The sequence below is a fragment of the Zingiber officinale genome, chromosome 5B, assembly GCF_018446385.1.
Source record: "Zingiber officinale cultivar Zhangliang chromosome 5B, Zo_v1.1, whole genome shotgun sequence".
NCBI lineage: Eukaryota > Viridiplantae > Streptophyta > Magnoliopsida > Zingiberales > Zingiberaceae > Zingiber > Zingiber officinale.
The window spans coordinates 97,456,624-97,469,550 of NC_055995.1; the positions used below are offsets into that span (position 1 = coordinate 97,456,624).

The 12,927-nt window shown below is 35.6% G+C and overlaps 2 protein-coding genes across 2 annotated transcripts; one reads left to right on the forward strand and one right to left on the reverse strand.

Moving 5' to 3' along the window:
- Window positions 1–566: 566 nt before the first annotated feature.
- On the reverse strand, window positions 567–6,448 carry LOC121985128 (TATA-box-binding protein). The gene is made up of 10 exons (XM_042538412.1): window positions 6,249–6,448; window positions 5,785–6,121; window positions 4,442–4,529; window positions 3,953–4,024; window positions 1,716–1,766; window positions 1,533–1,577; window positions 1,349–1,441; window positions 959–1,060; window positions 819–892; window positions 567–736 (listed from the first exon to the last, which is right to left on the reverse strand). Coding segments are annotated over exons 2-10 (603 nt in total). The 5' UTR covers window positions 5,862–6,121; window positions 6,249–6,448; the 3' UTR covers window positions 567–735.
- A 339-nt stretch (window positions 6,449–6,787) lies between these two features.
- On the forward strand, window positions 6,788–11,511 carry LOC121985129 (PHD finger protein ING2-like). The gene is made up of 7 exons (XM_042538413.1): window positions 6,788–6,956; window positions 7,049–7,120; window positions 8,438–8,628; window positions 9,932–9,995; window positions 10,339–10,586; window positions 10,702–10,740; window positions 11,196–11,511. Exons 1-7 carry the CDS (start codon window positions 6,911–6,913, stop codon window positions 11,295–11,297), a joined length of 762 nt encoding a protein of 253 aa, XP_042394347.1. The 5' UTR covers window positions 6,788–6,910; the 3' UTR covers window positions 11,298–11,511.
- The last annotated feature ends 1,416 nt before the right edge of the window (window positions 11,512–12,927 follow it).

A 12,927-nucleotide genomic window follows, 5' to 3' on the forward strand; every position in this document is an offset into this window, starting at 1 on the left:
AATTTCTTAATTATTTTTTAGAGAGTGATTTAATGCTTTAAATTTAGTAGGATAATGTTATTAATTAAGTTTAAAATAGATTAAAAAACTAATTAGTAATTAAAAAAAATCCGATAAAAAACACACTTAAAATTATGAAATTCTCTAAAGGCACGCATTTCTATTTTATCCATATTACATTCCAAGGACAGCATCGTTATAGTGTAAAATTTCAGGAGGACATATCCTCTGATCCGCAATTTACAGATCAAGGGATGATCCATTATTATAAACCGTTGATTTGGATAAACCCTACCAACTTAAAGACGAGTTCCATCTAAATCAATGGTCCTCATAGAATAGACCATCCCCTGATCCACAAATTGCGGACCAGGAGATCCGGCCCGGTTTTTAAAGAGTTTTTGAAACAGTAACAATCCTTAAACAGAGAAAGATTAAGTTTACATCATGCCAGACAAATCTTGGGGCTTAGTTGGGAAAATGGTTGGTGATTATTAGTTGTTACCAATGTCTTGGGGCTTAGTTGGGAAAATTAACGGCTCTTAAAATTCAAAGCATACAAAATATACGAGGCAAAATCTTCTTATATCATAGTTGGAACAAGCTGCTTACTCATAGAACGTTAAGTTTACATCATGCCAGACAAATCTTGAATACTATTAAGTACATGTAAACAGCGAGCCCTGAAGTCTTTCTTCATGTCATAGCATTAGCACCGATCCGAGGGCATCTACCTCTGTTCAACAAAAGCATGTTTACCAATGAACATAAGGTGGTTAGATAGTAAATGAAGAATGAAACAACTTCGAGATCCTTACCATTGTTGATTTTTCCTGAACTCTGTTAGAACTGGATATATGTTTTCGAATGCTGTGTAAGTCTCTTCTCTCACCTGGAATAGACTACCACATTAGTACCAACCAAATCAGCTCGGTATGTTGTAGAGATTGATCGATACCTTAGCTCCAGTAATAACAATTTTTCCAGATACGAAAATCAGTAGCACAATCTTTGGTTGCCTCATTCGGTAGATCAGACCAGGGAAGAGCTCTGGTTCATACTGTTTGAAACAATTGCAGTAAGAATATTGAAAACACCAGGAAAGCTTTGAGGTTAAAGGTAAATACAAGAAGGAAAAAAACAGTGTAGGATTCCAAAGTGTCATCTGGTTTGTCAGTGAAAATATATCTCCGACTATAAAGACATGCATAAGAGTTTTCAAGAAGAACCAGAGGGTCATCGAAGGCAACTATGCATTAGCGAAAGGCTACAGAAAGTTGCAGCATACTTTCCTATAATATATGACATAGTTAAGCTTAATGAGCTCTCCGAAAAATCATTTACTTACACTGCAAAAGGCACCATGAGAATATGCTAGGCCTTCTAGCCTGATTGGGAATTTGACATCACATGAACCCACAATATTCTGAATCTTGAAATCCTATATTTGACATTAGAATATCACAATGATTAAGAACAACAAAATAACCACGAAGGAAGTACCCAAAAAAGAAAATAAAAAGGATGGACACCTTAAACTTGGCAGGAAAACCAAGCTTCTGAATTATTCTAGCATACTGAAAAGCCAACGAACAAAGTCAGATATTTTTAAGTCCCAATGCAGACATATATACTAAGCAATAATTAAACAACTATGCAAGCACTGGTCATAGATCATTTAAGATTATATGCATTCACAACTGAAATGATCAGACCTTTCTTGCCGCGAGTTTTGATTGCTGTTCGCTTTTTGCTCCAGTACATACCTACCACGCAGATTTAGAACGTTAGTGGGTCAGAAACAACCTAAGTGTCAAAATTTTGTAAACGGAAGGTAAGACTAGAACAACAAAGAAGTTCATTTGCATACTGTGCAAGACATCAACATAACACATACAAATATGAAATAAGAGTTTGAGCAGACAGCCAGTGGAAGCAAGAGGAAGAAGAAAGAAATGAAGGTATCTTACTTACCTGTGATTGGCATTGTGCTAGGAGGAAGTAAAGTTCGATGGCGTCATCCACGGTGGAGGCGAGGATGGGAGTATAGTACAGGATTTCAGAGTTTAGTGGTGTAGCTTGCAGTGGTGGAGTTCAGTGCTCACATTGCTAGGAGATGGGAGTGGCTCTTGTCAAAAGAGAGGAAGGGAGAGCACAAGCATCGGAAGGTGGGATTAGGGTTGGGGTATTGGGGACATAATACACCTAACATAAGCTATACGTTATATAAGTATCTAACCTATAAACTATAACTCATAATATATGGCTTATATAACTAATTATAAACTCACAACTTATAAATTATATCTTATAAGCAATTGGTTATACTCTGTTATAATCGGGTCATAATTACTATTTATTATAAGTTAGGTTATATATATATATAATATTTGATTGATATTAGTATTTAAAATTTTAAGATTAATTGTGTCTTCTAAATTTGGATTGTTTTTTAACGAGTTCTCATGTCCTCATTTTTAAAAATCACGTGTAAGACTCAAATCTAGCATACGTATAGTTACTCTTTTTTGAGTCCCAGTAACATTATTATGTTAAAAAAGAACAAGGTTAGGATAATGCTATCTTTAAGATGAATATCCCATGTGCCACTGCAAGGGAAACTCCAGACAGAAGCCTAGGCCTAGCTTGATTTTAGTGGACAACGACAATGATGATCTTTGGTTCACAGGAAAACTGCCATTGTAAGGGAGTTTCCAGCCTGAGTAGGCAACCTGAGCAACTGCAGCAAGCAACCTACCCTGGCACATGAACAAAGAGAAGTCTATGCAGCCACGATGAGCAAGCAGTCTGGAACAGGCGGATGCTTATAGTTACAACCAGTCGCTCTAATATTGAATTAAAAATGCATACCTATCCATGAACTCTTTGATATCCCTCAGATGAAATGTGGGAATTTAACTGTCTGATTAATGTTCCTGAAGTGATTGGCCATTGGTATAACAAAAAATTTTGTTCTCTTGGAGTTTTATCAGAAGCTTACTACTGATGTTCAATCAGTTGTCTGCTGACTGTATGGAATTGTAACTTTGCATTTGCATCAATAAACACAACAAACTAGTGCATTCACGACTTGTCACCATTGTATATCTTACATGATAACAATCAAGGTACTAATAATTCTGAATTAATGAAAATACAAGAACAAGGTGTGTTGTGTATTGGTAAGTATGCAAAAGTTCCGAAGCTCACAAATTTCTCTCTGAAGTTCATATTGGTAATTTTCCTACGAGTGAAGGAAACCTAAAAGAAAACAAAGTATCAAAAAGATTTCATACGCAATACTTTCCCTCTATTTTTGGAGGAAAGATGAAGGGAAGGAAAAGGCTAGTCCTTACTTTTCCATTATATTGCTTCCATCCAAGTTCGGCGGAAACCACACTTTCACATGCAATGAAACTCATATTCAACTTTAAAAATTAAATAAATAAAAACTCAAATCTATTTTTGATTGATTTTTTGTATATTTTTGACAAATAAAATTGAGAAACTTAAGCTTCTCTTCCTCTTTCCTTCCCTACAAGGAAAATGATGGGATGAAAAATATTTTATAAGAGTTTTCCATACCTCTTTCTTACCCTAGTGGCTTCCTTCTTTGTAGGGAAGGATGCCTTTATATCAAATATTTTGAGCATACCTTAAACAATTAAAATTGGATGAATTTTCATTAAGTTTCTCTAATTGGAAAACAAGGGTGTTGTGAAGATTTGTTAATTTAAGAGAGATTGAAACTCTGGAAGGGATAACTGTGCACAGCTATACTTGAGAGATTTTGCAAAAATAAATCACACCAGCAATTGAAAGCAGCAAAAAGTACTTCCCAGAAGTACAACAAGAACATAAATATTTTCCATTAAAAAAAACAATATAATATTGAGTTAGTACAAGAAAAGGGAATCTAGAACTTCAAAAATATGAAAGAAGAATTAATTACCATCTTTCCAGATGCAAATATCAATGCAGTAGTTTTTGGCTCTCTTATTCGCATAATAACAGCAGCAAAACGCTGCATAAAGGAATAGAAAAACCATTAAGCTAACTTATATGGCCTGTTGTAGAGAGTACACTCTCATTCTATAAATGAGAAATACAATTTTTTCCTTCAAACCATGGTGCAAGTAATAAGAATCTCCTAGTTCTCAATATGTACATAATTGTTCGCAAGGTATTGTTCAGCTTATCACTAAAAATTTATATGATCATCTCGGTATATTGTTCAGTTAATCCTAGAATTCCCAATCAATCCAAGTTCTAAATAGTTTAACGAAGAGTTCAGATGTTTGTGACAATTAGAAATGATAGCTTCAGAATAATGTTCCATGAGAAAAAAAGAAAGAAATGATTAGCCTATCAAAGTAGACCATTCTATAAGAGGATCATGAAAAACAACACATGGCATTCATTTTCTAACAATAAATCATACCTTTGGATTGTACTCTGCATTACGAGCTTGTAGAGCTATTGCTTTAAGATCCAACTTGCAGTCCAGATTAACAGTTGAAACAATGTTCCTGGTCAAATGAAAGATCACAAATTCTGACTCATATAGGGTACAGAAAGATGAAATAAAGATAAGTTAACTAATCACCATAAAATCATATCGGGATGTGGGGCTAGAAATTCACATTTAACTCGACAACCAGAAAGCAATAAAGACTCATAAAAGATCCTCATAAAAAATCAGTTTAAAGGAACACATTAAGCCTCATGAGCGGTTTGTTATATAGGTAGTTATGATATTACATTAATAGCATTATTCATTAAATGGATTTAGTCCTCAATTAGTAGTTTTAGATACAGGATTTTATAATGAGCCCATATATCCTTATGTAATAGTCATCTCCTTAATGAGTATAGTACAATTTTTTCCTCCAAATTCTACAAAGTTAGAGAGTCTCCTTTCTAGGATTAAAGTTTTCAAAGAAAAATATCCCCTAGGAGGAAGGATAGTCGCCTTCCCGCTCATCCATGTCTTCTCTCCTTTACTTGTAACACACGCAGCAAACGCTGCTCTTTTTCCCTTTTTCTCCTTGTTCCTGTCACTAGCCAACAAGATGCCTTCCTGCTCTCTTCCCTGAGACACCTGTGAGCCAGTGCCTCCTCCAGCCGCATTGAACAATAGCACTATGTCTTGTGCTCAAAGTACACATCTATGTTCCACCACGTGTGACCAAGCTGCCTCTACCTCCATTTACTCGGCAAGAAGGACAGCTACAAACCTGTACCTGTGACTCTACCTCCATTTGATGTGGAAGTACACAAGAGGATCTGAAGACAACTTTTGTTTAACAAGACATTAAAACTTGGAAAAATTTAAGAAATGAGTATTTAATTGACAAGGAAGGAGATTCTTCTCAGATTGTATTGTGCATAATGTTCTATAATTGAATCCTTTTTATAGGCTTTCTGAGACAACTACCCCCGAATGGCAAATACATTAGTTTACTTGCATCAAAGGTACATGGAATCAGATTAACTGCAGCCAACACAAGTTTTGAAAGGATAAGCAAACTGATGTCCAAGAATCCCACATGAGATGAGTTGCATTATATCAGGTGACTTTGCAACGGTAAGCATTCAAAAGTTGTTCGATAACAAAGCTCAGGAATACGAGAATTTCACAAGAAGACTCAAGGAATAAACCATAGATAACTAATTATGGTGACAAGGAATAATATGCTCAAGATAGCCGCTTTACCTCTCATCAGAGTCAAAGAGACGTATTACAAATATAACACAGTAAAAATACTGCGAAGAGGAACTTACTGAAGTGTCGGAACGATGCCAGAAGGGTGTTTGGAGAGGTCAACAGGTTGGCTCCCCTCTAGGCCCTGTTCGGCCATGTGCCACTTATACAGAAACAATCAAGATATTTCCTTCCGAGTATATCTATATCTATATATATTACCCCTTCTCCTTAACCTGATCCAACAACTCTCCAAGTGCTTCTTTTTTATATACAAACCGGACAAAATGACATGATTTGCTCCATAGACATGATTTTTTTTCACTTTCTTTCTCGACGAATTTTTCTACTGAAACACAGAACTGACTATCAATTAATCTCCGCACCGACTTCGTCACAGGCCGAATCGCTGCGAACCTGAGAAAGTATATGAGAAATCACCAAGACCTACCGACTTAGCAGGGCATTACCGAGGATGATGAAGTAAAGCACGTGAAGAAAGGGAGCGGGGAAGGATGGAGAAGCAAAGATCTCATCATCTCACCCGATCTGACAACGAAGATATAGGAGCTGCCGCAGATTCCAGGTGAATCCGGCGAGGCGCGGTCGAAGACGGATGGATTCAAGCGGGAACGCAATATATATGCGAAAATCCAAACAAGATCGACTTTTATACGAAGAGGAGCAGATCGGGAGATATATAGGAAGAGGGAACAGAGACAGAGAGAGAGGAATCGGGAAGGGGAAAGAAGCCAATGCCGACCTGGGGATTATAACTAGGGCACATATTTTCAAAAAAGCCCCTCGAAAACTACAATCATCGAAGATCTCCTTAATTCCTGAATGGTTTAAGGTAAATTTTTTAAATCGTGCAAAAAATTGAAAATGCCATCAATTTTGTAAGAAACTTACTAGTTTCCTTTTATATTTATTATTATTATTAGAATTAAATTATTAATATCGTATATTATTTCATTTTTTTTCTAAATTTCTTATCGTCTATGAATTCCTACAATTCTCATTCTTTTTATATAAATTTTTTGTTTCTTAAAAATACAAAAAAAAATATTTTCTAACCAAAAATGGTTCGACCGGCTCGCGGAGCGGACCAACCGTCCGCAAAGCACCGTTGCTAAATTACGCCGGATCTTGAGGCCTTGGCTACGCTCGAGCAGCGAAGACGGGAAACCCTAGTTCGAAAGAACGATGGCGATTGCAAGAACGGGGGTCTACGTCGACGATTATTTGGAGTGTAGGCGAACGAATCTCTGCTCAATGCTCTCGTTTACGTTCGATCTTAAAAGATTGAGCTTTTGACCTTTATTTTCTTCTTTTTAAATAAAGATTCGAGTACGTTGGCGGCAGAGCTGCAGAGGCTGCTGTCCACCATGAGAGAGCTCGATGAGAGGGCTCATGGTATGCGTTTTATCTTCCAAAGTACCCTTTTATCATGGCCATACATTATCGGGCTCGATGCTTGATATGCATATTGGATTAAAGTTGTCCTCCTTTTTTTTTGGCTGAAATGTCATTTTGTGATCAGTGAGCAAATATATTATCTAGGTTTATCTCGTGTATGTCATCTGAACTGTCATGAGGAGCTAAAACTATTAGTAATCAACTAATTAGGAATTTACGCATACCATAGCTCAACGATAACTTCAATCAGTAACATTGCATCTTCGATAAGCAAAATTTTGCTTCTCAAGAAATAATGAAAGATTGACTAAAGGGAAAAAAAAATGTGTCAGTGGATGACTATTATGACCTTTTTAAGCTACAATGGAGCAATTTGTTATGACCGAAATATAATTGGCAACTTTGCTTGCGATGAAACCAAGCTATATACTCAGGTGTAATCTGTAAAGACTGGTTATTCAATTGCATATTGTTTGTGGAGATTGATAGATAGATAGTTCTGACTTGGTCTTAATATTGTGATTAATATGCTACATAGTAAAATTAAGCAAAAAATATTTATGTGTTTTCCATTTGTTTCTTTGTCAGATCAACCTGGCAGAAGCCTTGTGCCTAGGCAGCTTTTCTAAAATCCATGTTCAACCTATCAATTGTCATGCATGTTTATGAGTTCTAAGTAATAACACAAGTTGATATAGTCTTTTTTTTATGTTGTCTGAATTTGTCTTGAAAAAGAAATACTACTTATACTATTCTACTGGGTTAAATATTTGAAAATTTTTAGGACACTGAATTGTACTTTTTCTAGCTACTGATGATAATGAAGGCATACAAAAGTATCAGAGAAGCCTAGGTGTGAAGTTTGGGCGATTACACTTTTTCAAATTGCTGATCAATGAAGTGATTTCCACTTTTAAATCACATAAAGCTTTTCTTTATTGTTTGAGTTCCTGTCAACCAGCAAGTTGGCCTTTTACATTTGTCTATTGATTTTTTTTTTTAACATTGCAGATCTGAATAGTTATACATTAAACTGGATGTTACAGGGTTTGTTAGGTGATTTCTTACTTAAGGAACCATGCTCCAACGATCTGATGAATGTTTGTATCATTTTCTCTCCTGCTAATTCAACAGGTCTACCTTTGATTTTAAACATAACCTGGGACTGGTTTGAGATGTTCATTAGATGTAGGAAGACAGTTATATCCAAGTATTTTCCTCAATTTTATTTATCTCTCTTATTTTAATGAGGTTCTTCTCCATTTCTTGCTTTGATGTCTTAGTTAAAGATTGTTTCCCTTACTTGCCATCTAGGTATTATAAACCAAACTAAAGAACAAACAAGATATTGGTTAGGCATTCCTTCTCACATCTCAAAGAAGGTAAGCCATGAAGATCTTGAAGCAGAACTTGAGAAGATGAAAAAAGAGATTGAAGCAAGCCAGGAAAATGCATTGAGCCTTTGCACAGAGAAGGTCTTGCTCGCCCAACAAGCATATGATCTGGTAATGAGTTTTGTTATGCTAAGGTAGCACATAAAGACCATTCATCAGTCAAGTATGATGTACTCTAGATGAAGAATGAAGGAACCTTACACAATTTTATCCTCACAACTAAAAGAAACAATACATCAGTTTGTGTGTAAATTTCGTTGTGAGGTTCAAAATGCATGTCAACATTCATGTTTATAATGACAAAGATAATTCCTAGATGTTAGATTTTATATGTGTTTTTATAGGATTAGATTGTTACATTTTGTTTTAAAAAATGGATCTTATTTTGAAATGACTTAGTCAATCACAAGAGTAAATATGAACGGTTTTCATTTTTCAGAGAATAAACCCTTCTCTGCTATCCTATCCCTACTTTGATACTCCATTAGCCAACCTACCTGGAGAAATTACTGCTAGTGTCAACATTACTCATTTTACTTGCAATGTAATTTTCCAAATGTGGAAATACTAAAATTGGAAACTGATTTTTCTTTAGCAGTAAGCCATCATTTCAATTTTTAATGCGCTGCCTGGGAAATACAAATGCATGATTGCATTTGTATACAAAAGATACTAGGCAGAAAACAGTAAGTACATCCGCAGAAGATACTAAATGTATTGGCTAATGGAAGTTGTTGGTCTTGGCAAAACTCATCAACCATCATTGCTTGCTAGGTACCTTTCATAGATCATGGTGAAAATCACTGTTGAAGGAAAAAATAAGACAACTTTCCTAGGTACCTTTGATCTAGTTGTTTGCTTGCCTTACCTTTCACCTTGCCATGAAATTTATTATTGTAGTGAAATTCCTAAAGCAAGGCATGATTGTGCTTATTAGTCAAATTCATCATTTTGTGCTCTTAGTGGATTCTACTTTTTAGACTATTCAAAGAAAGAGTTGACCATGAGTTCTAGAAGAATAACTTGTAGACTGTTAACTACCTCACTGTTCAAAAACAGAAACCCTCCCTTTTCCTGATATAAGTTCATGTGGATTTAGAGTGCAAATATTCAACAAAAAAAAGCAATTAATTTTCAATGTTGAAGGTAAACTTTGACTGTGCACATGGTTGTAATGGATAGTGTAAACGCATGCTCCTTTAAACTATTTTTGATTTAAATCCTTATTATGTTCTGTTATTCGTAGTGCCTCCTTGTCAAGTCCATTAAGATGCATTATCTGCTTTTTAGATTGTATTCCATACTTGGAAATCAATTTCCTCACAATTTGCATGACACTGCTTTCTTATTATTTTATGCTTTCTTTCATATTAACTTACATGTAGGTCCCTGATTGAATTGTTATTTCCTGCAGATCGAGAGCCATTTGAAGCGTCTTGATGAAGATTTGAGCCAGTTTGCAGAAGACTTGAAACATGGTGGTGCAAGTTTCTATTTGGCAGTAATCATGTTCAATTTGTAGTTCTCTAGTTTTTTCCAATTCTACATGAGTGTCCTTCCATTCCAGCATCCACCTAACCAAGGGTTTACTTCAAAATTTTCATAATATAGAAATTTTGGGTGGGTCCTTTCGGGTTTCAATTATTTCGCTAATGTAATTGTCCTGGAGTCTGGTGATACCTACAACAGTTATAGTCTAGCAGATATTTATATCTTTTTCATTAATGACTAAATAACAGCGATACTTTGGTTAGTGGTTGCTAAGGTTTTACAATTGTCTGTATTAATGAGATAATCAATTCTCTGATTGTTGTGTTACAGAAGGAAAGATTTCACCTGAAGAACCAGCTATTCTTCCTCCACTTCCTTTAGTGAATAATGATAAACGCAGGGGGGGTTATATAACTCCTCAACCAAAGAGGTTTAGAGAAAGGGATTGGGACAGAGAACGAGAAATGGATATTGAACTCATGCCTCCTCCAGGCAGTCATAAGAAAAATATTTCAGCATCTTCTGATGTGGATCAGCCTATTGATCCAAATGAGCCAACGTATTGTGTCTGCCATCAGGTTCAGTTATTAACTTTGTAATAATTTAAATTTCTGTTCATGAATAGCTACATTGTTCTTTCATATATAGTCTACCTTTGTGTTGTAGCAAGAATAAACTTTATCTCCTTTTCAGGTATCATTTGGTGATATGATTGCCTGTGACAATGAAAATGTAAGTTAACGGTTTTTAGCAAGATGTATTTCTTGCAACTTTCTGCTTCGTATTGCAATACAACTCTGTTATATGAAGTGCATTGCACTTGATGCTGTTTTCCCCTAGTTTGTGTTGCTATATAAACCTTGGATTCCTCTCTTCCTAATTGCAATACCTTGTGTAACAATTTTAAATGTTAGTTTTCCCATTTATGTTTCACATCCATTTTTTTTTAAAAAATCATGTTAAATTATCTAAGTAGCAGTATTTGATAATGTTTGTCTTGGCTTCATTTCTTCTCCCGCATGGAAAATCTTCCCTTAATCACGTACCCTGCTCTATTATGTCATTTCCAACCTGCGCATAAAAAGTAGCACATGTTTATTTCTTTAAAAGTGTCAATGGCTTTTAGGTGATTCTTGGATGTTGAAATGTATCTAATCTTATTCCTCCATTTTCATTCTCATTTACAGTGTGAAGGAGGTGAATGGTTTCATTATTCATGTGTTGGGCTGACTCCAGAAACGAGATTTAAAGGAAAGTGGTATTGTCCAACCTGCAGGAATCTACAATGATAGTTTAGTAAAATCTGGATATGCTCAGCTAGCTTTTTTTTCCATACTTTTGCCCCGTGGGAGGCATGTTGATGTATATTGTTTTTGACAAGCATTTCCTTTTCATTGATTAGATTCATACCAGAAAGAAGCTGAGCATATCTACGGTGAACTTATTTGTCATCTGTAGTTGTTTTCTCCTTGTAATAAGATGCAATAGAGTTCTACTTGTTTATGTTCTTAGTTATATTTGGAAAGTTTGCTGGGCTGGATGTAGGGATGTAAACGAGCCGAACAGTATTAGGCTCGAGCTCGGCTCATTTAAGTTATATTCGGGCTCGAGTTCGGCTCGAGCTCGAATCGAGCTTTTATCACAAGACTCAAGCTCGGCTCGTTTTAGAGTTATCAAGCTCGCGAACAGTTCAAGCTCGGTTCGTTATTAGCTTGATTATCAAAGTTAACAAGCTTAACTCGTTAAGTGAGTTCGGGTTCGTTTAGAGTTCGTTTTTTGCTCATTTTAAAGCTCATTTTAAGGTTCGTTTTAGAATTCGTTTTTTTGTTCGGTTTAAGGTTCATTTTAAGGCTTGTTTTTTGGCTCGTGAATTTATAAACGAACATGTTCGCGAGCTCACGAGCTGAATATTTTTAAGCTCGAGCTCGGCTCAATAAAATTGCAGAGCTCGAAATCGAGCTCGAACTTAGTTCGATAAGATAAACGAACAAACTCGAACGAACTTTTTACCGAATTGAGCTTCGAATAGTTCGCGAATCGTTTGGTTCATTTACATCCCTAGCTAGATGTTAATAAAAATGAAGCTGTCTTTTGGTTGTTTTATAATCAAGCTCTTCGTGAATAATAGATGCTCATTAATTTATTTTCTATTATGAAGGATTTAATTTTTTCCTATTATGAAAGATTTCAAGTAGAAATTTAACCAAATTTGGTGGAATTTGAATGTTTAGATACAATATATCTAATATGGTTTAATTCTTCTTCAGATCTTGCATTAATAAGAACTTCATATACCAGATTGGTAGATTGCCCTCACTCTATCAATTTGGAATGGATCTATCAATTTGTAATGGAAACTGGTTGACCTTTGGAAATATGTTTATAATATATTATTTTTACATGTAATGAGAAAATAATAAGACTGTATTTGGTAGGGTGTAATCTGTCTTGTAATATAATCAGGATTACATTACAAGGCTGATTATTTTATTTGTTTTAACTTTAAACTTATAATGTAATGTAATCTCGATTACAAAAGGTAGTGAAATTTTGTAATCTGGATTACAAAGCAAATACTATGTAATTTGATTACATTACGAGGTCACTGTTTAACAAAAATTTGAATGTCGAATATACCCCTAGTCAGTCGTCGCCCGCCGACCGCCCGTCGGCCACCGACCGCCGCCGCCGCCGCCGATCGCCCATCGCCGACCGTCGCCGACCGCCGCCGATCACCGCCATCGGTCGCTAGCCATCGTTGGCCGCCAACGGCCGCAAGCTCCGACAGAGGTGCAGCGGCCGTCGATAGAAGTCACAGGATATTTTTATCATTTTATAATAATATGAATTACATTCCTTATAAAAAATAATAAATACCAAACAAAAAAAATATAATTACCCTTCTAATCAAAGATTACA